The following is a 23,420-nucleotide window of genomic DNA, read 5'->3' as shown; positions in this document are numbered from 1 at the left end:
GAGCTTTTCTGAGAATATAAAGTCTGGTCCGGGGCTTTCCCTGGGGGAGCCCATGCCCTGTGGCCACCTACAGAAACAGAAGGTTCCATCTCTTCCATCTTTCCAGTCCTCTTGGCAAGGGAAGTGGACTTCTCAGCTGTTAATTAGGGTCCAGACACGCACACAGCAGGTCTTGGCTGATACCACCTTCCTTGGCCTTCTTCCCAGAGCTGCTGCCCTTCAGAGGAGAAGGGGTTTGTGCTCAGAGGAGGAACTGCACCCAAAGCAGGGCCTCCACTGTCACTGACCTGGTGGCTGGAGGATGTGGCTGAACGTTGGCTATCCCCCCTTAGGTGGGCTTTGTGGTCAAGGTGGAGGGGCAGGAGTGGGGCATGGGAGGGAGCATGCCATGAGGTGTCTGAAAGACCTGGCCATCATTCCTTCTTCTTTCCTTAGCAGTTGTGTGACTTGTGTGACCTAGGGCAAGATCTTGACCTTGCTGAGCCTCGATTTTCTTAGCAAGAAAATGGGAGTGCTACTCTTCACCTCATGACTTCATTAAAGAGATAAGCAAATTTTGAGGCTGTTCTTTTTTTTTTTTTTTTGAGACAGAGTTTTGCTCTTGTTGACCAGGCTGGAGTGCAGTGGCACAATCTCGGCTCGCTGCAACCTCCGCCTCCCAGGTTCAAGCGATTCTCCTGTCTCAACCTCCTGAGTAGCTGGGATTACAGGCACCCACCACTATGCTCGGCTGATTTTTGGTATTTTTACTAGAGATAGGGTTTCACCATGTTGGCCAGGCTGGTCTCCAACTTCTGATCTCAGGTGATCCACCCGCCTTGGCCTCCCAAAGTGTTGGGATTACAGGTGTGAGCCACCACGCCCGGCTGAGCCTGTTCTAATTACTATGCATATGAAACAAAACTTAATGGCTTAAAACAACAAAAACATTTATTTTGCTCACACATTTGCAGTCTGGGCCAGGTTTGAGAGCAAGAGGGGATGACATCTCTTTTCCACTTGGTGTTAGCTAGGCTGGATAAGGGTGAGGGGCTGGATTATCAAAGGGGTGGGGCCTGCCTGGCAGTCGATTCAGCTGTTGACTGAGACCTTAGCATTGGCTGGTACACCTGTCTGTGGCCTCTCCGTGTGGTCTGTGCTTCCTCACAGCATGGTGGCCGGGTTAAACAAGGACTAATGTTCTGAGATAGTGGGCCAGGTAGAACTGTGCTGCCTTTTATGACCTACCCTTGAAAGTTACTTGAATGTAACTTGATTCTCTGCATTCTATTTTTTTTTTTTTTTTTTTTTTTTTACCTGAGCACAACTTCTGCTCAGATTAGTGGGGCAAAGAAATGGACTCTAGGCCATGCGCAGTGGCTTACGCCTGTGATCCCAACACTTTGGGAGGCTGAGGTGGGAGGATTATCTGAGATGAGGAGTTCAAGACCAGCTTAGCCAACATGGCAAAACCCCATCTCTACAAAAATTAGCCTGGCATGATGGCAGGTGCCTGTAATCCCAGCTACTTGGAAGGCTGAGGGGGGAGAATCACTTGAACCCAGGAGGCGGAGGCTGCAGGGAGGTGGGATCGCCACCAATGCGCTCCAGCCTGGGTGAGGGAGTGAGACTCCATTTCAAAAAAAAAAGAAATGGACTCTATCTTTTGATGAGAGTATCAGTGATCTGAAAGAACTTGTGGAATGGAAGTATTTCAGTGACTATCTTTGGAAAATGCAATCTCCCATCATGCCCCAGGCGTTCCTTCTCTCCTGTCCCCTGGGCCCTGCTGACATCTGACATTGCATGGGAAAGTGTTTGTGTGCACAGCGGCAAAGCCCACCAGGGTAGGGGTGGGTCTCTAATTCCATGCTGCTCTTTCGGTCTCATGGTGAGAAACCCGGACTCGAGTGCTCACCCTCACACCCCTGCTTGGCCTCATGGGCTGAGGGAGCAGGTGTGCTTGAGATCTCTAAGGGCCAAGCCTATGGCCATGGCCAGGTGGCTGAGAAGCAGGTCTCCACCAGGAAAAGCAGCAATGTCCACTCCCATATGAAATCTTTCCCCAGCACCTCCTCTTTGCCAGATGCCGTTCCAGGCACTGGGGTACAGCATGAACAAAGCAGGCAAAAGTATGTGTGTGTAATACAATAAACATGGAAAATCAACACCATAGGCCAGGCACAGTAGCTCACTCCTGTAATCCCAGCACTTTGGGAGGCCGAGGTGGGCAGATCACGAGGTCAGGGGTTTGAGACCAGCCTGGCCAACATGGTGAAACCCTGCCTCTACTAAAAATACAAAAATTAGCCAGGCATGGTGGCACATGCCTGTAATCCCAGCTATTTGGGAGGCTGAGGCAGGAGAATCACTTGAGCCTGGGAGGCAGAGGTTGCAGTGAGCTGAGATCATGCCTTTGTACTCTAGCCTGGGTGACAGAATGAGACTCTGTCTTGAAAAAAAAAAAAAAAAAAAAAAAAGGCCAGGCACAGTGGCTCACACCTGTAACCCCAGCACTTTGGGAGGCTGAGGCAGGCAGAACACTTGATGTCAGGAGTTCGAAACCAGCCTGGCCAACATGGTGAAACCCTGCTTCTACTAAAAATACAAAAATTAGCTGGGCATGGTGGTGGTGGGCACCTGTAATCCCAGCTACTCGGGAGGCTGAGGCAGGAGAATCGCTGGAACATGGGAGGCGGAGGTTGCAGTGAACTGAGATCGCGCCATTGCACTCCAGCTTAGTGACAGAGCAAGATTCCCTCTCAATAAATAAGCAAACAAACACCGTAGTATGTTAGATGGGGATGAGTTCTGTGGAGAGCAATAGCAGGGAAAGGGGACAAAGAAAGCAACAGGGGCAATGCAAGGGGCCAGGGGAGGCCTTGTTGAGACGGTGACACTCCAGAAGCAGGTGTGGGAAGGAGCCATGTGGGTACGGGGTGGAGCAGGGAGGCGCAGTCCATGTGGAGGGCAGCCTGTGCGGAGGCCCTGAGGGAGAATGCATGGCTGGTGTGTTGGGGAAATGGGGCTGGAATGGGGTCAGCCAGGGAGCAGTAGAGGCGGTGAAGTCAGGGGTCACAGTGATGGGGGAGTGAGGGTGCGGATTATGGAGGGCCTTGTACATAGATTCACTCTGGCTTCCCATGTCACTGACATTGGAAGCTACCAGAGTGTCCAGCACAGAGGTGAGAGGATCTGACTTAGGGGTTGTGTCTGGTATCTACTGCTGCATAAAAAATCACCCCAGAACTTTGTGGCTTAAGATAATGCCCAATTATTTCTGATTCCATGGCCTGGCTGGATTGTTCCTCCGCTGGTTTGCCTGTGTCCACTCACGTGGCTGCTTTCATCTGGACGATTACTGCACTGGAATGTCCACGCTGACCTTACTCACCTCTGGCTGTCCCCTGGGTCCCCTTCATCCTTCTCCATGTGGCCGCTCACCCTCCCCTAGGCTAGACCAACTTCCTTATATGACCATCTCAGGGCAATGCTCTAAGATAGCAAAAGTGGAAGTTGCAAAGTCTGTTAAGCCCCAGGCCAGGAAATTGAAAAGCAGCACTTCCACCTGACTGACTGACTGACTGACTGACTGACTGATTTATTTATTTATTTATTTATTTATTTATTTATTTATTTATGACAGAATCACTCTTTGTCGCCCAGGCTGGAGTGCAGTGGTGTGATCTCGGCTCACTGCAACCTCTGCCTCCTGAATTCAAGCGATTCTCCTGCCTCAGCCTCCAGAGTAGCTGGGATTACAGGCACCCGCCACTACACCCGGCTAATTTTTGTATTTTTAGTAGAGAGGGGGGTTTCACCATGTTGGTCGGCCAGGGTGGTCTCGAACTCCTGACCTAAAGTGGTCCACTCGGCTCGGCCTCCCAGAGTGCTGGGATTACAGGCATGGGCGACGGCACCTGGCTACTTCCACCTGATTTTATTGGCCAAAGCAAGGTAGAAGACCAGCCCAAGTTTACCATGGCAGGGGACTTCATACAAAGTGTGAATGTCAAGAGGCCTGATTAATTTGGGGCCATTTTGTAGCTTATGGACCACGTGGTTTAACAGGCTCTCTCTGGCTGCCACGTTGAGAATAGAATGAAAGAGGACAGGCTGGGCATGGAGACGCACACCTGTCATCCTAGCACTTTGGGCAGCTGAGGTGGGAGAATCGCTTGAGCTTAAACTCAGGAGTTTGAGACCAGCCTGGGCAACATAGAGAAAAAATTAAAAAAACAAACAAAAAATAAATTTAAAAAAAAAGAAAGAAAGAGGATAAAGGCAGAAACAGGGAAATCACTCCAGAGGATTTGTAGTAATATAGGCAGGAGATAGTGATGGCTTGGACCAGGGTAGCTATGGAGGAAGTGTGGAGAAGTGGTCAGATTCTGGGTATATTTTGGAAGTAGAATGAACAGGGTTTCCTGACAGACTGGGTGTGAAAGAAAGGGAGGAGTACAGGGCAGCTCCAAGGTTTTTGCCCTGAGCAGCTAGAAGCATATGGAGTTGCCACTTCCTGCGGGGCAGGGGGCGGGGTGGGGGGGAAGACTGAGGGAGGGGCAGGGGTTTTTGTTTTGGAGGGAGGGATTAGCAGTTCCATTTTAGACATGTTACCTTTGAGGTGCTTCTTAGGACATTCAACTGGACCTCTTTTCTTTCTTTCTCTCTCTCTTTCTTTCTTTCTTTTTTTTTTTTTTTTGATGGAGTTTTGCTCTTGTCACTGAGGCTGGAGGGCAATGGCATGATCTCGGCTCACTGCAACCTCCGCCTCCCGGGTTCAAGTGGTTCTCCTGCCTCAGCCTCCCGAGTAGCTGGGATTATGGGGCACGTCACCAGGCCCAGCTAATTTTGTGTTTTTGGTAGAGATGGAGTTTCACCATGTTGCCCAGGCTGGTCTCCAACTCCTGACCTCAGGTGATCTGCCCGCCTCAGCCTCCCAAAGTGCTGGGATTACAGGTGTGAGCCACCGCACTCGGCCTCGGACCTGTTTTCTAAGACAGGTTCTTGCTCTGTCACCCAGGCTGGAGTGCTGTGGTGCGATCTCGGCTCACCGCATCCTGGACCTTCTGGGCTCAAGTGGATCCTCCCACCTCAGCCTCCTGAGTAGCTGGGACTACAGGTGTGAGCCACCATGCCCAGCTAATTTCTGTATTTTTTTGTAGAGATGGGGTTTCACTATGTTTCCCAGGCTGCTCTGGAACTCCTGGGCTTGAGTGATCCGCCTGCCTCGGCCTCCCAAAGTGCTGGGATTACAGGCGTGAGCCACTGTGCCCGGCCTCAACTGGACATATTAAGAGGCAATTGGGCCAGGCGCCCAATGCGAACATGGTGAAACCCCGTCTCTACTAAAAATATAGAAATTAGCCGGGGGTGATGGTGGGTGCCTGCAGTCCCAGCTCCTCAGGAAGCTGAGGCATGAGAATCACTTGGACCTGGGAGGTGGAAGTTGCAGTGAGCCAGGATCATGCCACTGCACGCCAGCCTGGGCGACAGAGCGAGACTCCATCTCAAAAAAAAAAAAAAAAAAAGCAATTGGATGTGTATGTGTCTGGAGTTCGGGAGAGAGGTCTAGGCTGGTTATTTAAAGCCATGAGACCAAATGAGGTCACCAAGGGCATGAGCGTAGACCTGAAGCGCGAGCTTGGACGCATTCCACACGTCAGTCAAGGCCGTGAATGCACAGTGCTACCGTGGTGAGGTCAAGAGTGAGACCAACAATTCACTGTATCATGTTGTATCAAATGACTTTTATATTTTTATTTGGGAGACACCAAAAAAACAAAAGCAAAAGCAGAAAAGCACAGAGAAGAAAATAACCGTTATTCACATTTTCATCTACAAGAATGGATAAATCTTCACATTTTGGCCTTTTTGCTTCTATATTTGTTATTTAATTAGGTAACCATCATTCCGTATATGTGTCTCTCTATACATTCACAGGCTTATGGTTAGGTAAAAATAGTTTTATTAAACCGGGGTCATATGGTAGTGCAATTTTTAAAAATAGATTTATTGAGATACAATTCATATATCAGGCCAGCGTAGTGGCTCATGCCTGTAATCCCAGCACTTTGGGAGGCCGAGGCGGATCACTTGAGGTCAGGAGTTCGAGACCAGCCTGGTCAACATGGTGAAACCCCGTCTCTACTAAAAATACAAAAATTACCCAGGTGTGGTGGTGGGCGCCTGTAATCCCAGCTACTCAGGAGGCTGAGGCTGAGAATCGCTTGAACTCAGGAGGCAGAGGTTGCAGTGAGCCAAGATCACGCCACTGCACTCCAGCCTGGGTGACAGAGCAAGACCCTGTCTCAAAATAATATTAGTAATAATTCATATATTGGACAGTTCACCCAATAAAGTGTATACTTCACTGGTTTTTAGTACATTCACAGAGTTGTACAACCATCACCACATCAGTTTTAGAACATTTTGCTCACCCCAAAAAGAAATTTCATGCCTATTAGCAGTCACCCCCATTTCCCTCCAATCTATCTCTTTGCTCCCCAGCCCTGGCCCTAGGCAGCTGCTAAATCTACTTTCTGTCTTTATAGATTTGTCTGTTCTGGATAATTCATACAAATAGAATAATATAATATGTTTAATTTATATGAATCCGCTTGAATAAACTGAAGTGAAATCAAAGGAATTAAGTTTGAATTAGTTGTAAAACCGTGGACTTATTGATGAGTACTATCTATGAAAGAGGACACCAGCCTTCTTATACCTCCTCTCTCCCCTCTCTCCCCAACCTCCTGATTTTTGTTAGTTATGTTATTATTTTTACTTTTTCTAGGTGTAGAGCTTTCACAGTCTGTTCTTTTTTTTTTTTTTTTTTTTTTTTCTTTGAGACACAGTTTCGCTCTTGTTGCCCAGGCTGGAGTGGAATGGCACGATCTCGGCTCACCACAACCTCTGCCTCCCGGGTTCAAGTGATTCTCCTGCCTCAGCCTTCTGAGTAGCTGGGATTATAGGCATGCGACACCACGCCCAGCTAATTCTGTATTTTTAGTAGAGAGAGAGTTTCTCTATGTTGGTCAGGCTGGTTGTGAACCCCCAACCTCAGGTGATCCACCCGGCCTCGGCCTCCCAAAGTGCTGGGATTACAGGCGTGAGCCACTGTGCCTGGCCACAGTCTTGTAGTGGCTTGACAATAGTTTCATATTTAAGTAGATTTAGTGTTTGTTATCAGTCTGTTTACACAGATTCTTTATTCCTGAGTTCTTTATTTTGTTTCAACTCCTAACTGGGTAGATTTTATGATTAAGGAGTTTTTATCCACCCCTGTCCCCTAAAAGGCTAGAGAGTTTATTTTCTTTTGGTTCATTTATGCGTGAGATTGTCTTTTCTTTGATATTTATTTACTTATTTTGAGACAGGGTCTTACTCCATCACTCAGGCTGGAGTGCAATGGTGCAATCATGGCTTTCTGCAGCCTCGACCTCCTGGGCTTAAGTGATCTTCCCACCTCAGCCTCCCAAGTAGCTGGGACCACAGGCATGCACCACCACACCCAGCTAATTTTTGTATTTTTTGCAGAGACAGGGTTTCGCTATGTTGCCCAGGCTGGTCTCAAACTCCTCAGCTCAAGTGATCCACCCTCCTCGGCCTCCCAAAGTGCGGGATTACAGGCATGCGCCACTGTGCCCGGTCTGTATTATTATTCTCATTGCATTGTTTTATAGCTTGAAGCCAATATAAGGAATTTCCTTCTGCTCCTTCTCTTATCACCTATCTTTTAGGTTGGATTTTTTTTTTTTTTTTTGAGACAGAGTCTCACTCTGTCGCCCAAGCTGGAGTGCAGTGGCACGATCTCAGCTCACTGCAACCTCCACCTTCTGGGTTCAAGCGATTCTCCTGCCTTAGCCTCCCGTGTAACTGGGACTACAGGTGTGCTCCACGACGCCAGCCAATTTTTGTATTTTTTAGTAGAGATGGGGTTTTACCATGTTGGCCAGGCTGGTCTCGAACTCCTGACCTCAAGTGATCCACCCGTCTCGGCCTCCCAAAGTGATGGGATTATAGGCGTGAGCCACTGCGCCCGGCCAGGTTGGATTTTTTTCTCCTTGTCTCCCTCCCTTCCTTCCTTTTTTCCTTTTCTACAATATGTATCCATAGTTTACATGCTGAATACTTTCCTCTGAGCTGGGTGTGGGCAGCTCTGTTCAGAAACTGAATTTGCTTTGATGTAGCGTGGATGACTTTTTGTCTTTGACTCTCCCTGCCTTCTCTGTGACCATTCCGTTGTCCAAAGGGGATGCAGTTTGAGTTGAGCTTAGGCTCTGCAGACTTTTCTGTTGCCGGAGGGAAATGCAGGGCTCAGGCAAATGAGGAGGCTGTCAAAACACCTGGGCTCTGCTCTGTCCTCTGGGATTCAGGTAAATGCTCTACAGCACGGTTCATTGTACTTAATTACTGGATGCATTCCCTTCTGAGATGGGGGTGGCCCTCGGGCCTTGAGTGGAGTCAGTGATTGCAGCCATTGTTGGCTTTCTCTGTTTTTACTTGCCTCTCCCCAGCAGCTTTCCCTGCTGGCTCTCAGTTAGGGACTACTACTCAGTTAATTTCTCTCCAGATATGGGGGTTTCAGTGAATGGCTTTGGGGAAGGGAAGCTGAGAAGGGTAATACTCTCTTCTACAGAATTGTCTGCTCTTTTGCTTGGCTGCCTTTTTTTTTTTTTTTTTTTTTTTTTGAGGATCTTGCTGTCCCCCAGGCTGGAGTGCAGTGGTGTGATCATGGCTCACTGCAGCCTCAACCTCCCAGGCTTAAGGGATCCTCCCCCTTCAGCCTCTGGAATAGCTGGGATCCCAGGTGCATGCCACCATGCCTGGCTAATTTTTAAGTTATTTGTAGAGATAGAGGCTCACTATGTTGTCCAGGCTGGTCTTGAACTCCTGGGCTCAAGCAATCCTCCTGCCTCAGCCTCCCAAAGTATTGAGATGACAGGTGTGAGCCACTGTGCCTGGCTGCCAGTATTGAATGTTTATTTCACTAGGTTTTCTTCTTTTCTTTGGTAAAAAAATCACTTTTTTCTGGCTTACTGTTTTTTGCTTTTGTGTGGGAACTTAAGTCTATGACGCAACTTTCAACCCTCCATCTTTGCACAGGAGTTGACCCAGGTGATCTTGAAGGCTGCTCTTTGCCCAAACTTCATCATAGCTCTGAGTTCCCTCCTTGCCCAAGGAGAGATGTGGCCACCACTGCACAGGGCAGAGCCAGCATGGCTGTCACTGAGGCCTTCAGATCCAGGAGAGGACACTGCCCTTCCCAGTGTTTTTTTGTTTTGTTTGTTTTTTGTTTTTTTTTTTAAAGAGGGAGAGTCTCACTCTTTTGCCCAGGCTGGAGTGCAGGTGTGATCTGTCAACCTCCACCCCTCCTGGCACAAGTGATTCTCATGCTTTAGCCACCCGAGTAGCTGGGATTACAGGCGCCTGCCATCACACCTGGCTAATTTTTGTATTTTTGGTAGAGAAGGGGTTTTACCATGTTGGCCAGGCTGGTCTCCAACTCCTGGCCTCAAGTGATCTGCCTGCCTCGGCTTCCCAAAGTGCTGGGATTACAGGTGGGAGCTACCATGCCCAGCCCCTTCCCAGTCTTGAAGACTCCTGAGTGAGGACCTGGGATGGAGGCCTGATAACTGCCCATCTGGTGTCCACAGGGGAGCTTGCAGCGTGGTTGGCAGAGATCAGCCAGGGCGTGGTCCACCATAGCTGTCATCAAGGGTCAGCCCAGGATGCAGGGGATGGCTGTGGGATCTGCTCTGTGGTCCCTGGAGTGGTGCAGAAAGCTGGGCTATGTGAGTTCCCCAACTTTGGGGAGCATTCCTACCACTTCCCAGACTTGGCCCTTAGGGAGCCTCTTGGATAAGCGCTTTCTACCTGGCTCTCTGGGCTGGAGTAACCAGGCCCCACCAGGGGCTGTCTGAGAGGGGCCGAGACAGGCCCCCTCGTCCTTCCTCTGAGGGCCCCACCACTCTGCCAAGATCTAACAGGTTGTCTGTTGGCTGGCAGCACGGCCCCCCAGGAGAGCTCACAATCTCAGCTGAATTCTCTGGGAGGACGCAAAGGTTTTGCTCCCTTCACTGCCTCAGTCCCCACCTGCCTGCCCACTGGCTTGTTGGGCTGCTGCCGGCCCCTGGAAACCAGGCGGTGCCCTTGTGCCCCAATGCCAGTCCTTGCAATTACAGGTTGGCAAGCCCAGGGACAAAGTGTGCCAGACGGTGCAGCAGCTTGCTGGCGGCTGGTCTGTGTCCTGGGGCCTGTGTCCTGACTGGCTCAGGCAAACAGTTGGTCCGTGAGGGAGGAGGCTTTGGTCTCAGCTCTGCCCCAGGCACAGCGAGCCCCTAGGGGATATTGGCCTTTTCCCTTCTCGGTGGGCTCAGAATCCATTCTTTGCAGTTCAGAGTCAGTTACTGCCCAGTTGGAAGACTGAACTGAACCAAGATTGAAGGCACTGCCCCTGCCACCCCACAGGGGCTGACCCGTTCCTCCTGCTTCCTCCTCCTGCTGACCTGTGCGTGCAGGTGGACGAGAGGAGAGGTATGTGTGTGTGCAGATCTAAGTGTGCACACATCCACTGTTGTGCATGGATGTGCACAAGAGTGAGACACAAGCGTGTTTATGTGTGTGTGTGTGCGTGTGTGCATCTTTACTATGTTTATGATGAGACCACAGGTCTGCACGGGTACATGCCAGGCTGTTATTCGGCAAGTCCACCCCAACGGGCCTGTGCCAGGGTTTATAGCCGTCATCTTTCTGGTGCCCTTGCCACACATGTTTTGATATTTTGAATGGCTCCCCGCATATGTAGGTAGTTGTGGCGTGTGAGTTCTTCGTGTGTGGCTCAGGTTGTGGGTGTCCATGTGTGGGTGCATATGTGTGAGTGTGCTTGCGTGTTGATCTCGTGTGCACGTGTGAGAGGCCTTGGCTGTGCGTGTGTCTGGGCATGTTTGCGCGGCCGTGTGTGTGACAGTGTGAGCATGGATACCTCTGTGTGCGGGTCTCTGTGGCCGGGGATGACTAAAGCCAGGGACATTTATCATCACTTTCCTAGCTCGAGGGGGAAATTCTCTTGGTCTGGAATGGCAGAGGCCAGGGGCTGAGGGGCTCCATGTTTCTCAGGCTCCAGGCAGTGTTCCCAGGCCCTATCTCCCAGAGGGATCTAAGTCAGGGTGCAGGGAGGCCACACAGACTCTGAGGAGACAGGGGCAGAGTCAGATTTCTCTTTCGGAAGTCCGCTCCAGGGCTGGTGTCTGGAGGGATGGTAGGGCCTGGGAAACTGGGGAGGAGACGGCCGGGGAGGCCTGGAGTGCACTGGCCAGTGGCCATGGACAGGAGGAAGAGGCAGATTCGAGGAACGTGCGGATGCAAAATGGACAGAAATCAGTGATGAGGGGTGTGAGGGTGAGCAAGGCATGCAGGGACCCCTCACCCCCAGCGTCTGGCCTGGGTGATGGGGACCAGGAGCTATCCCTGAGCCAGAGGAGATCAGCTCCGGCAGCTTGCTGGTGACCAGTCTGTGCCTGAGGCCTGTGTCCTGGCTGGCTCAGCCACACTGGGAAGGAACAGAGATGTTTGGGGACAAGGGAGAGAATGAGTTTAGGCAGCTGTTCAGTGTGAGGTGCCTGTGGCCATCCAGGAAGGACCTGGGACTGCAGGGCTGAGATGCCCATGTCAGAGCAGCTTCGAACAGTCAGCGGAATTCTACAAACCAGGGCCCTTTTTGTGTGTTTTCTTTGCTTTTGAGTTGTGGAGCCCGGGTTTGAACAGCTCGTGGAAGTCACTGAACTCCAGGATCCAGCGTGCCCTGGCCTGTGAGGAGCCCCAGTGCAAAGCGGGGTTACCAGCTTAACAAGCAGGGGCTGCTGGTGCTGGAGGGCCCTGGTGGAGCATCTGGGGCACCCTGGCATTGTACCATTGGGGAAACCAAGGCCCAGAGGCGGAGGCCTCCCCAGGCCCACTCAGCAAGGCAGGGTGGGGCTGGGCCCGTCCACCCCAGGAGGTCACACCCAGTGGCTGTGGAGCCCCTCCTGGAGCTGAGTCAGCCCTGGTGGCCGCTGCCCTAGGAGACTCTGTAATTACAGGATTAGAAGGTGCCCTCTCTGCAGCTGAGCCCTTTGCCCCTCAAAGCTACCAAGTGGAGACGAGGATTTGGTGGTGCAGTGCTGGCCTCCAGGTGTGTCTGAGGAGCCCTGGCATCCTTGGGCAGCTTCTTCAGCCTGAAAGGCCCCATTGTAGCCGCAGCCTCCCTCTGATGGGCTCTATTTTGGGGCCGGGATCCACCCTGTCCCAGCTGGGGGAAGGAAAGGGTGTATTTCAGCATGTCCTATGGGTGTGGAGTGGCCGGGGAGAGCAAAACAGGAGGCTGGTTGGGGGACAGGGTGCCTGGGCTGCACGGAGGTCACAGAGGCAGACGCTGGCAATGTGAAGGGGGGAGAGGCCTGGAGGGCCAGGTGCAGGTGCCCGGAAAAAGTCAGAGGGAGGTGGGTGTGAGTCGGGTCGGGCTTTCATGTGGCCCCAGGAGGCAGCTGGCAGACCCTGCTAGGCAGGAATGTGGATCTACAGCTGCCCGGGCCCCGCCTGAGACCTGCCTGCCAGCGACTTCCTGATTCCTGCCCCTGTGGGTGCCCGGCCCCATGTCCCAGGCTTGAGGGAGGCCCACCTGCCCTCAGGGCCCTCTCAGTTTGGGTGCCAGGGACCAGGCACCGTAGTCCCAGGGGCTGGGTTAGACCAGGAGAGCGCATGGCTGCTGGGGCTCCTTGGCTGGTTCTGCTCTCCCTCCACCAGAGCTGGGCCGCGTTCCTGCCCCGCCCGGCACGGTGGACACATCCCAGCCCCTTGCCTCCGCCCCCGTGGGTCCCCGGCTGACGTGGTCTTGTGGCTGTCCTGGGCCCGTCCTGACCCTGACTGTCCTTCAGGGCTCTCCCCGGTGCCACCTCTGTCCAGAGGCCCCCTGCGCATCTCGGGCTGTCCTCTGATTCCCCAGTGCTAGCCTCACCAGGTACTGTGGATGCTGGGAACCCCCCCTCCCTCTTCCCCCAGTGGACCCTTCACCATCACCATCCACAGGCCATCACGGCGCGGGGGGTGGGGGGCGCTCACCAGGACGTGGCTTGATGCGTGCCCTCCGGCCTGAGTTTGTCTGTGAAATGGGTGTAATGACGTCTGCCTTACAGGGCACCTGACCTGAGGGGTTAGACAGGGTCACGAGAGAGGACAGGGCTGGTGCGTGGCAGGTGTTCGGGTGGCGGTCCTTCAGGTCCTCCGTCCCGGGTGCTCCCTGGCCACTGATCATCAGGTCTCTGGGTGCCTGAGCCTGGGCTACCCTGGAGACAGCCCCGTGATCCAGGAATGACTAATTCCACCCCTGCAATAAGCTCTTGGAAGCTTTGAGAAATGAGACATTTTTTTCTTTCTCTTTCTTCTTGCTGCTTTATTAAACTCTTCTTGAGTGAGGGGAATGAGGATTGTCGTAATCCCTTGGCACGAGGTGAAGGGGGGGTGTTCCGGGCTTGTGGTAACCAGAGGACACTGGGAGCAGGGCTGGGGGTGGGCACTGGGCAGGGGCCGGAAGCCTCACACTCCAGGCAGGCTTTACTCAGGGTCAGCTGGTGACCCTAGACAAGCCCCGTCCTTGACCACGCTCAGTTTGACTGTCTGCATGACGGGTGTACCCGGCCTTGCCCACCTCCCTGTGCTGCTCCAAGGGGAAGGGATGGCCCGGAGGGGCCTTTGGTGGGGTGCCTGGGGCTGGGCACGCTGGCTGGCACATGGTAGGTGCCTTATCAGTGTATATGGACTTTTGGGGAAACAGAGGAGGGATGGGCAGCCTCCAAGCAGTCTTTTACTCTTTGTCCTCTAAAGTCTGTTTTTTTTTTCACCTTTTTTTTTTTTTTTTTTGAGGCGGAGTCTCACTCTGTCACTCAGGCTGGAGTGCAGTGGTGTGATCTCGGCTCCCTGCAACCTTTGCCTCTTGGGTTCAAGCTATTTTCCTGCCTCAGCCTCCTGAGTAGCTGGAACTACAGGTGTGAGCCACCACGCCCTGCTAGTTTTTGTATTTTTAGTAGAGATGGGGTTTTACCATGTTGGCCAGGCTGGTCTTGAACTCCTGACCTCAAGTGATCCGCCCACCTTGGCCTCCCAAAGTGCTGGAATTACAGGCTTGAGCCACCGTGCCTGCTTAAAGTCTGTTTTCTTACCTTTAAAAGTGGCCTGGGAGGAGGCCTAGCTGCCTCCTCCTGGGCCCCAGCTGGGGACTCCAGGGGCTGGATGCTCGCCTATGGGTCCTGGCTCTGTCTACCCACCGTCAAGGCTGCTGGAACTGGAAAAATAGTTCCAGGCCTTCCTCGCTCACTCCAATAAGTCTCAATAATGCCTTTCTCTGTAGCGTCCCAGTCTCTCCTCTCCACAGGTGGGAAGCAACAGGTGGGGCTGGTGACTGGCGTCTGGGAATCCTCACCCAGGCCACCCTCTGTCCACAGGTGTTCCTGGGCCTTGGGGAACTGCTTCTGTCCTGCAACTGGGCAGTGGTTGCCGACATCCTGCTGGTAGGTGTGGGAGTCAGGGTTGGGGGCTGAGCAGGGGGAGCTGGCAGCGGTGTCAGAGACCATGCATTAGGGGACCAAAGCCATTCACAGTTACCTTAGACCAGAGGCCTCTCTGACACTCCCAAACATCTCTGACCATCATCCCCATTTTGCAGATGAACAAATGGAGGTTCAGAGAAGGCAGGTGCCTGTTCCAAAGTCACACAGCCCCAGCGCAGGGAGCCAGGGCTGGAACCTAAGCGTTTTGATTCCCTGAGCTACTTCCCTCCCTCTTTTTTTTTTTTTTTTGAGACGGAGTTTCACTCTTGTCGCCCAGACTGGAGTGCAATGGCCTGATCTCGGCTCACTGCAACCTCCGCCTCCTGGGTTCAACTGATTCTCCTGCCTCAGCCTCCCAAGTAGCAGAGACTATAGGCACCCGCCACCGCACCCAGCTAATTTTGTATTTTTAGTAGAGATGGGGTTTCACCATATTGGCCAGGCTGGTCTTGAACTCCTGACCTCAGGTGATCTGCCCGCCTCGGCCTCCCAAAGTGCTGGGATTACAGGCGTGAGCCACCGTGCCTGGCCCCTCTCTCCTTCTTTCTGTGGCACACTGCTTCTCAGCAAGCAGGCTCCTTGGCCTCCACTCTGGGGCATGCAGACGGGATACCATCCTTCAAGACAGTAGCCACTGAGGCCCATTGCACCAGCCCACACCGACTTGTGTGTCACAGGCTGCCATGCAAGGATCAGTCCTGCCTGTAAGAGGCCTGATGCTGTCTTGACCACATGGCTGCTGTGTCCAGAGTCCCACATGGCCCCTCCCTGAGCCCCATGCTCTTCGTCCAGCCTCCTTGCCTCCTTCTGGGAGGCATACAGGGAAGGACTTTGAACACATGAAGGGCTGTGCCTTTGTAGATAACGCAGGGCCCTGGGCCTGTGAGCACCCCCGAGAGCCTTCCTTCCGCCTCCTGGCAGCCTGGCACAGTCTGGTGCCGGTCACAAGGGAACTGGACCAGACTGGCAGTCGGCTGAGAGCTGTTCTGAGGGCATTCAATGCCGCAGCACCAGCCTGGATTCAGAAAACGGACCTGGCTGTCAGCCCTGGTCCTGCCACTTAAGAGCTGTGTGGCCTTAGGCAAGTCACTGTGTGTCTCTGAGCCTCGGTATCCCCATGTGGAAAGTGGGGATGATAATGGCACCTGCCTTATGGATTGATGTGAGGGTGAAATGAGAAGATCCATGTACCTGGCACAGAGAATGCTGGCTAGGATTCTCACAGCAATCCAGAATTTTCCATTTTCTCATTTTCTATCCCCCAAAGAAATCATGGTGCCCTACAATCTGAGTTTGAAAGGGTTATGGGCATGTATAGTCGTTTAATCCGTCAACAAACCCTGCTTGAATACTACTGTGGACGGGGTGCTCACTCTGCCAAGATGTCTGCCCCTCCCTGGCAGATCCCCTGACCCCTCCCCACGGCCCAGGCCCAGCGAGTGTGGAGAGGCCTGCCCTGTCTTTGGCTCCTGGGTGAGTGGATCAGCTGCAGGACTGGCAGGTCTTCCCTGCTCCTCCCTCCAGACAGGAGACTTGGGCTCTAGCCCAGAGTCAGCCGCAGACCTGCTGCATGGCCCTGGGCCTCAGTTTCCTTGTCTATAAAAGGGGTAATCACCACCTGCCCGGTAGGGTGAGCAAGGCGGCCTCCAGGAACGCTCAGGAAAGGGGAAGGCATTGGCAAATGTTTTATTCGTGGGATTGTCCACTTTTAGACTCAGGGAGATTAACATCCCCCCAGCATAGCTGGTTCTCTCTGAGGTGGTCCAAACGGAGCTGCACCTGCCCCCGCAGCTTCCGTGGCCTGCCCCCCACGGCGCAGCTCCCTCTTCCACATGACAGCCCCACAGATATGTGAAGGCTGCACCCATGTCCCCCAGCGTCGGTGTTTGTAAGAATGATTAACCTGGCAGAGCCAGGCTGTTTGTGGGGTTAAAGAGGAGAGTGTGTGCTGGAAAGGGCGGGTGGGGGAAGGGGCGAAGGAGTTAGGGGCTGGCCAGCTGCACAGTTTTACCCATCTGAGGAGCTGCCCAGGGAGCCGGCTGGACAAGAGCCAGCCCACCTCAGGGCTCCCCGTGGTCCTTCCTTGGCTTGGAGGCCTCCAGTCCCAACGCTCTGCACCACCATCCCAGAGCCTCCCGCCCCCTTCCCTGCCTTCCCACCTTCCCGGAACCCCGTGGCCAAAGATGCCTTTCGGCCTTCGGGGATCAGAGCTGAGCAATCCTTGTAGCCCCTACAGTTCGGTTCCTCCATGTTGCTGCTTCCTCCCTGTAAAGGCAGGTGGTGGGGGAGCCCTTCTGTGCAGTGGAGGGGCAGATGCCAGCTTGGAGCAGGGTGAGGAGGGTGAGGGAGGGGAAGCAGGACACTGAGGGTAGACAATTCCCTTGAGGAGCTGAGCTGACGGGAGCTAAGGGCATGGTAGCTGGAGTTGGCAGAAGATCCTGGGAAGCTGGCATTGCTTTTCAAGAGTGGAGGCCAGAACAGCCTCCAGGGAGCAGAGAGGGGCAAGCAGGAGGAGAGAGGGGGCCCTGTTCGAGGGTGAACTAGGGGTGGGATCCAGCGCTGGGGGAGGAAGTAGCCTCCCAGCAGAGCAGGGGCAGGAAGTGTGTGGGGACAGGGCCTGTGGCAGGAAGTAGAGGAAGGTCCCCTTTGCCGGCTGGCACTTGCTCCTGAGACAGGAGATCGGCTTCTCTTTCAGCAGAGGCCCAGGGAGGGAGGAGGCCTTAGGGTGTGTGTGAACAGGGGCCACAGAACAAGGGTGCAGGAAGCTAAGGGCAGGGCACGTTCACGTGAACAGCTTTGGGCGGCCAAGAAAGCCACGAGGGGCTGATAGGAAAATGGGTGGAAACTGCAGGTGTCTGGGTGGTTGGAGCCTGTGGGTGGGTCAGAGGGCAGAAGGCAGAGGGCAGCAGAGGCCAGGCTTGAGGACTCGGCAGCAGCCCATCTGCTCCCACTCCCAGCCCGGCTCCTCACTAGCTGTGTGACCCTGGCCAAGTGACCGAACCTCTCTGGGTCTTGGTTTGCTCACCTGTCCAGTAGGTAGAGCGGTGGCAACCACCAATGACACCCCAGGCTGTAAGGATAGAATGAACTCACACCTGCGTCCTGCAGATTTCTGAGTGGGCGTGTGGGCCCCACTGACTTCCAGATCATCCCTTTCTTGGGCCACTGCTCTCTCTTTTTCTTTTACTTTTGAGACGGAGTCTCGCTCTGTCGCCCAGGCTGGAGTGCAGTGTCGGCTCACTGCAGCCTCTGCCTCCTGGGTTCAAGCTATTCTCCTGCCTCAGCCTCCTGAATAGCTGGGACTACAGGCATGCGCCACCACGCCCAGCTAATTTTTGTATTTTTAGTAGAGACAGAGTTCACCATGTTGGCCAGGATGCTCTTGATCTCTTGACCTCATAATCCGCCCCCGTCGGCCTCCCAGAGTGCTGGGATTACAGGCGTGAGCCACTGCGCCTGGCCGGGATACTGCTCTCTTTGATGCCATCTCCACAATGGGGAGAATCCAGGTTCTCTCTGGAGAAGGGACCTCAGGGGCTCTCTGGTCCAGTGGCTTGAAGACGTCATTGTGCATGAGAGTCAGATTTGAGGCAGCTTGTGACAAACCCAGATTCCAGGCCCTGTGTCCTCTGAGACAGCGGGTCCATGCTGGGGTCCAGGGACCTGCGTTTCTGATGAGCTTCCCAAGTGATCCTGCTGTAGCATTCCGTAGAGCACACTTTGAGAACGCTGGTCTCGCACTGCGAGCTCCCCAGTCCATAAATGCTTTGCCAAATTCTAGCCATCCCCTTGTTCACATACGCCTCCAATGGGGAGCTCATTCTGCATACCTTGGGCAGCCCCTGCCTCTTGGGGGGCTTTCTGTTGATGAAAATGATTTGGCTCAGTCACAGCCAAGACCCACCTCTGCCAGCCTCTCCTTGGCCCCGCTGGGCCGCAGAGGGGCCCTGCTCCCTGGAGACTGAGATTGTGTCCCCTGAACCCACATCTCCCCAGGCAGAGCTCCCTGCCTCCCCAAACCTACTCATGGGGTCTTCAGCTCCCTCCCAGCCCTGCTGTCTGTCCCCGCCCCACTCAGGATGGCCCAGAGCCAGCTCACCCCAACCCCTCTCCAGGCAGGTAACAGTGTAAGCAAAGGTATGGAGGGAGGATCCCAGGGGCACGATCTCTGGATCCCAACCAGTGTGGGGGCTAGAGCAGGAGAGGAGCTCATTCCCTCTTTCTCAGGCCTGTCCTTTGGGGTCCTGGAATCCAGCCACAGGCTCATCTCCCACCCCTCAGCAGACGTCCCCACAGTTCCCCCGAGAGTTGTCACTTCTGCGTTCTCCCCCTGCCCCAGGTCTCAATGCTTCCCTGCTCAGCCTCTGCCCCCCAGGTAGCTGTGTGCTCGCTGGCCTGTCTCACCCTCCCAGGGGCGTCTGGGGGCGAGGCCTGGGTGGGGGTGCAGGAGGCAGGCTGCCAGGGGAGTCTGCACCTGGTGGCTGCTGCTCTGACTTTCTGCAAGCCCTTGGTTGGCCCTGGTTTCGCCCTGGGCTATAAAAGGAACAGCCCTTCTAAGAAGGGAGAGCCAGAAACAGAGGTGTTTTTGTCTCAGAATAGAGTGAGCCTGGATTTTTGGGAACCCAAAGCCTCTTATTTCTGAAATTACCCCCTGGGCTCTCCAGCTTCTGTGGGGCCCAGCCTTGGCTGCTGGCTGCATGGAGACAATGAGGACTTGGAATAGGCTGGGGGAGACCCACCCCTCTCACCACTGGCAGCAGCGGCTGAGCTGGGCCCAGCAGGTTGGGGTTCCTGGGAGAGGAGGAAGGGGCCAGCCCACCTGGACCTTACTGTGGGGGTCCCAGGAGCCCCAGCCTCCGTGTGGACCTTTTTGGACATTCAGGCTCCTCCCTTCAGGAAGCCTCACCTGCCTTCCCAGAGCCACCAGTGAGTAATCACATAATTATGGGGTGAGAAGGAAGTCCTTGGGGAAGGTGCAAAGCTGTTGGTCAGTTCCTTCTCAGGCCTGTTGACAGATCCTGGTGATGGCAAGAGGCCCGGTTTCTCTTGCCACCTGCATATGGTGGCTCAGTGCCAGTGACCGTGGGACAAGCCAGTCACCACAGTGACTCCCGCCACTCTGCCCTGCCCACCACCAAACCCCCTGCATCTGTCCCCTGGGATTCTGGAATCCAGAGATCGTGTCCCTGGGATCCTCCCCCCACAGCGTCGCTTACACTGTCCCCTGCCTGGAATGCCTTTCCCCGTCTCTTTACACTGTCCTCTCTCAGCCCTGGAATGCCTTTCCCTGTCTCTTTGCCAGTTACTCTGCCATCCGTTTACAGGGCTAGCAATGAACTTGTCCTCCTCATCTTTCTCTCAGATTTCTGAATGTTCTATTACAAATGCATAAATATTGCTGGAAACACCGGCTCCTCCTTGCCCATCACAGCAGAGTGGTCAAAAGGCCAGATCCTAGAGAGAGAAGGCCTGGGATCCTCTCTCAGCCCTGTTATTTCAGGCTGGATAATGTTGGGCAAGTCACTTACCCTCCCTGTGGAGGTTCTTCTCATCTGTAAAATGCAAGTGATCATCATATCTCTCTCATGGGTTGTTCAAGTTGATATATAAAATGTATACACCAAGCATTCAATAAGTGTTGGCAATTTTTTTTGTTTGTTTTGTTTTTTTTTGTTTTTTTGAGACGGAGTCTTGCTCTGTCGCCCAGGCTGGAGTGCAGTGGCGCAGTCTCGGCCCACTGCAAGCTCCGCCTCCCGGGTTCACGCCATTCTCCTGCCTCAGCCTCTCCGTGTAGCTGGGACTACAGGCGCCCGCCACCACGCCCGGCTAATTTTTTTGTATTTTTAGTAGAGACGGGGTTTCACCGTGGTCTCGATCTCCTGACCTCATGATCCGCCCACCTCGGCCTCCCAAAGTGCTGGGATTACAAGCGTGAGCCACTGCGCCCGGCCAAGTGTTGGCAATTATTTTATTATTATTTTTTGAGATAGGATCTTGCTCTTTCACTCAGGCTGGAGTATAGTGGTGCCACCTTGGCTCACTAGAACCTCCACCTCCCGGGTTCAAGCGATTCTCCTGCCTCAGCCTCCTGAGTAGCTGGGATTATAGGCACCCCCCACCACACCCAGCTAATTTCTGTATTTTTATTAGAGTTGGGGTTTCGCCATGTTGGCCAGGCTGATCTTGAACTCCTGACCTCAAGTGATCCACCCGCCTCAGTCTCCCAAAGTGCTGGGATTACAGGCGTGAGCCACTGTGCCCAGCTAATATTGATTAACTCATGGCCTCAGATCATGGACACCTAGGTCTTGGGGATAAGGCTCCAGGGTGTAAGCGCCCCTGTGGCTGTCCAATTGGGTTCATGTGACCATGTGGTCTCTGCTTGAGTCCCCCCCGCCCCCCTCCTTCCATCCCCTGCTGTAGCCCTGGGTTCTGGCAGACTTTCTCCTGGGAATAGTCTCCCAGACGGACCTACTTGAGTTATTTGGTTGGCAAACTTTCAGCTAGTCCCCTCTGTGCCTGGTATCTTGCAGGGACCCCAAGAGAAATTAAGGGTCTTTGTTGCCCACACACCATAGGGAATAAGGGGCGGTGGACAGAGAAAGGGCCCCTCCCAGTTCTGGGGGACATGCATTAATTAGGGGTGTGCATAGGAGTTGCAGGAGCTCAGGACGGGTACCTGCACTCCGAGAGGGCTTCACAGAGGAGGTGACCCAAATGTAAGTCCTAAATGAGAAATAGAGATACTTCAGCTGGACCAGAGAGTGGAAGGCATGCCAGGCAGAAGGCGCAGCCGAGTTCAAGTGCCTGGAGCATTCTGTTTCAGAGCGTTATTTTGGTCTGATGTCCACACAAAGCCTCCAGATAGCAGATGAATAATGATAATGAGTGAAACTCTCAAGATCGGTCTGATTATTACCCCCATTTGGGGATGGAGAGACTGAGGGAAGAAAGGTGAAGCAGCTTGCCCAAAGTCACACAGCTAGCGAGTGGGGATCTGGATCGGAACCCGAGAGTCTGACTCCAGAGTTCTGTTTTTTTTTTTTTTTTTTTTTTTTTTTTGAGATGGGATTTTGCTCGTTGCTCAGGTTGGATTGCAATGGTACGATCTCGGCTCACTGCACTCTCTGCCTCCCGTGTTCAAGCAATTCTCCTGCCTCTGCCTCCCGAGTAGTAGCTGGGATTACAGGCATGTGCCATCACGCCCGGCTAGTTTTTGTATTTTTAGTAGAGACAGGGTTTCACCATGTTGCCAGGCTGGTCTTGACCTCCTGACCTCAGGTGATCCACCTGCCTCGGCCTCCCAAAGTGCTGGGATTACAGGTGTGAGCCACCGAGCCTGGCCCAGAGTTCATCTTCTTAATGTTCTCAGCCTCGTCCGTGGAGTTGTGGGGGCTTCTCTAGCAAGGCTGCCTTTGATCTCTGCCCCAGGGGCCTTGAGGTTCCTGAGAGGACTGAGCCCTCCGTACCACCCCTGCCCAATTGCCCACATATGCAGACACCTGGGATGGACCCGCTCTTCGCCCCACCCACCTGTGCTGCTGTGTTCTGGGCCCCTGAGCTGGGACACCCCAGCCCCATTCACTGTGGTCACATTCATGCCTGGTTCCTTCCCAGTTCAAGAGCAAACTCTCAAGAGGGGTGGCCCTGATCAGGGGCCTTGGCACCCCCATCCTGGGGCACTGGGGAAGCTTCAGATGGGCTTGATGTTCTGGGGTGGGACTTTAGACATTGGGGATTGTCGACTCCCTCCCATCCCACTCACCTGAATGGCCTGTCACTCCTCCAGGCAGGTCCTTGGCAGGTAGGGAACAGCAGGCAAGGGTGCCCTCACTTGGGGTGCCTCCCTGCTGTGCCTATGTTTTGCAGTCTGTGGTGGTGCCCAGGTGCCGGGGGACAGCAGAAGCACTTCAGATCACGGTGGGCCACATCCTGGGAGACGCTGGCAGCCCCTACCTCACAGGACTTGTAAGATGTGTCTGCATGTTTGGGGTGGGGAGGGTCTGGGGGCCAGCCTGGTGGGCCTGGCAGATCCACCCCTTCTCCTCCACAGATCTCTAGTGTCCTTCGGGCCAGGCGCCCTGACTCCTACCTGCAGCGCTTCCTCAGCCTGCAACAGAGCTTCCTGTGCTGCGCCTTTGTCATCGCCCTGGGGGGCGGCTGCTTCCTGCTGACTGCGCTGTACCTGGAGAGAGACCAGGCCCGGGCCTGGCAGCCTGTCACAGGTACCCTACCCCTTGCACCAGGCCCAGCTCAGGGCTGGACACGCTAGGAGCAGACAGCACTGGCCACCTCCTGAATCCCTGGCCAGTTTGTTTGTTCATTCAGAAATGCTTAGTACACTCCTGCTATGTACCAGGGAAGGTTGCAGATGCTGGAGAGTGAAAGAATGAGGCCAAGTCCAGGCCCCTGTAGAAACTGACACTCTAGTTGGTGAAGACAGACCAGAAACAGAAAAAGTTAAAGATGTAGCATGTTCAGGGTGACGAGTGCTATGGAGAGATATAAAGCAGGAAAGGAAGGAGAAAGGGGCCGGGCACGGTGGCTCACACCTGTAATCCCAGTACTTTGGGAGGCCAAGGCGGGCGGATTACAAGGTAGGAGTTTAAGACCAGCCTAGGCAACATGGTGAAGCCCTGTCTCTACTAAAAATACAAAAATTAGCCAGGTGTGGTGGTGCATACCTGTAGTCCCAGCTACTCCGGAGGCTGAGGCAGGAGAATCGCTTGAACCCGGGAGGTGGAGGCTATAGTGAGCTGAGATCTTGCCTCTACATTCCAGCCTGGGTGACAGCGAGACTGTCTCAAAAAAAAAAACGGGACAGGTAGGTGCAGGTTGCAAGGATCCCCACTGCAC

General features: G+C 53.9%; 1 protein-coding gene across 2 annotated transcripts in view; it reads left to right on the top strand.

The window, feature by feature from the left end:
* SPNS3 (sphingolipid transporter 3 (putative)) overlaps positions 1–23,420 on the top strand; it is a 54,931-nt gene that overhangs the window by 30,556 nt on the left and 955 nt on the right. Inside the window, exons 9-11 of one of the 2 annotated variants that reach the window (XM_030799809.1) lie at positions 14,460–14,525; positions 22,434–22,532; positions 22,618–22,789. In XM_030799809.1, coding sequence (XP_030655669.1) covers positions 14,460–14,525; positions 22,434–22,532; positions 22,618–22,789 — 337 coding nt within the window. The remainder of the gene's footprint in view (positions 1–14,459; positions 14,526–22,433; positions 22,533–22,617; positions 22,790–23,420) is intronic. The other variant, XM_030799810.1, reaches the window with a different exon arrangement.

Source organism: Nomascus leucogenys, chromosome 19, assembly GCF_006542625.1.
Source record: "Nomascus leucogenys isolate Asia chromosome 19, Asia_NLE_v1, whole genome shotgun sequence".
Classification (NCBI taxonomy): domain Eukaryota; kingdom Metazoa; phylum Chordata; class Mammalia; order Primates; family Hylobatidae; genus Nomascus; species Nomascus leucogenys.
This window is presented reverse-complemented; position numbering and strand designations above follow the sequence as displayed.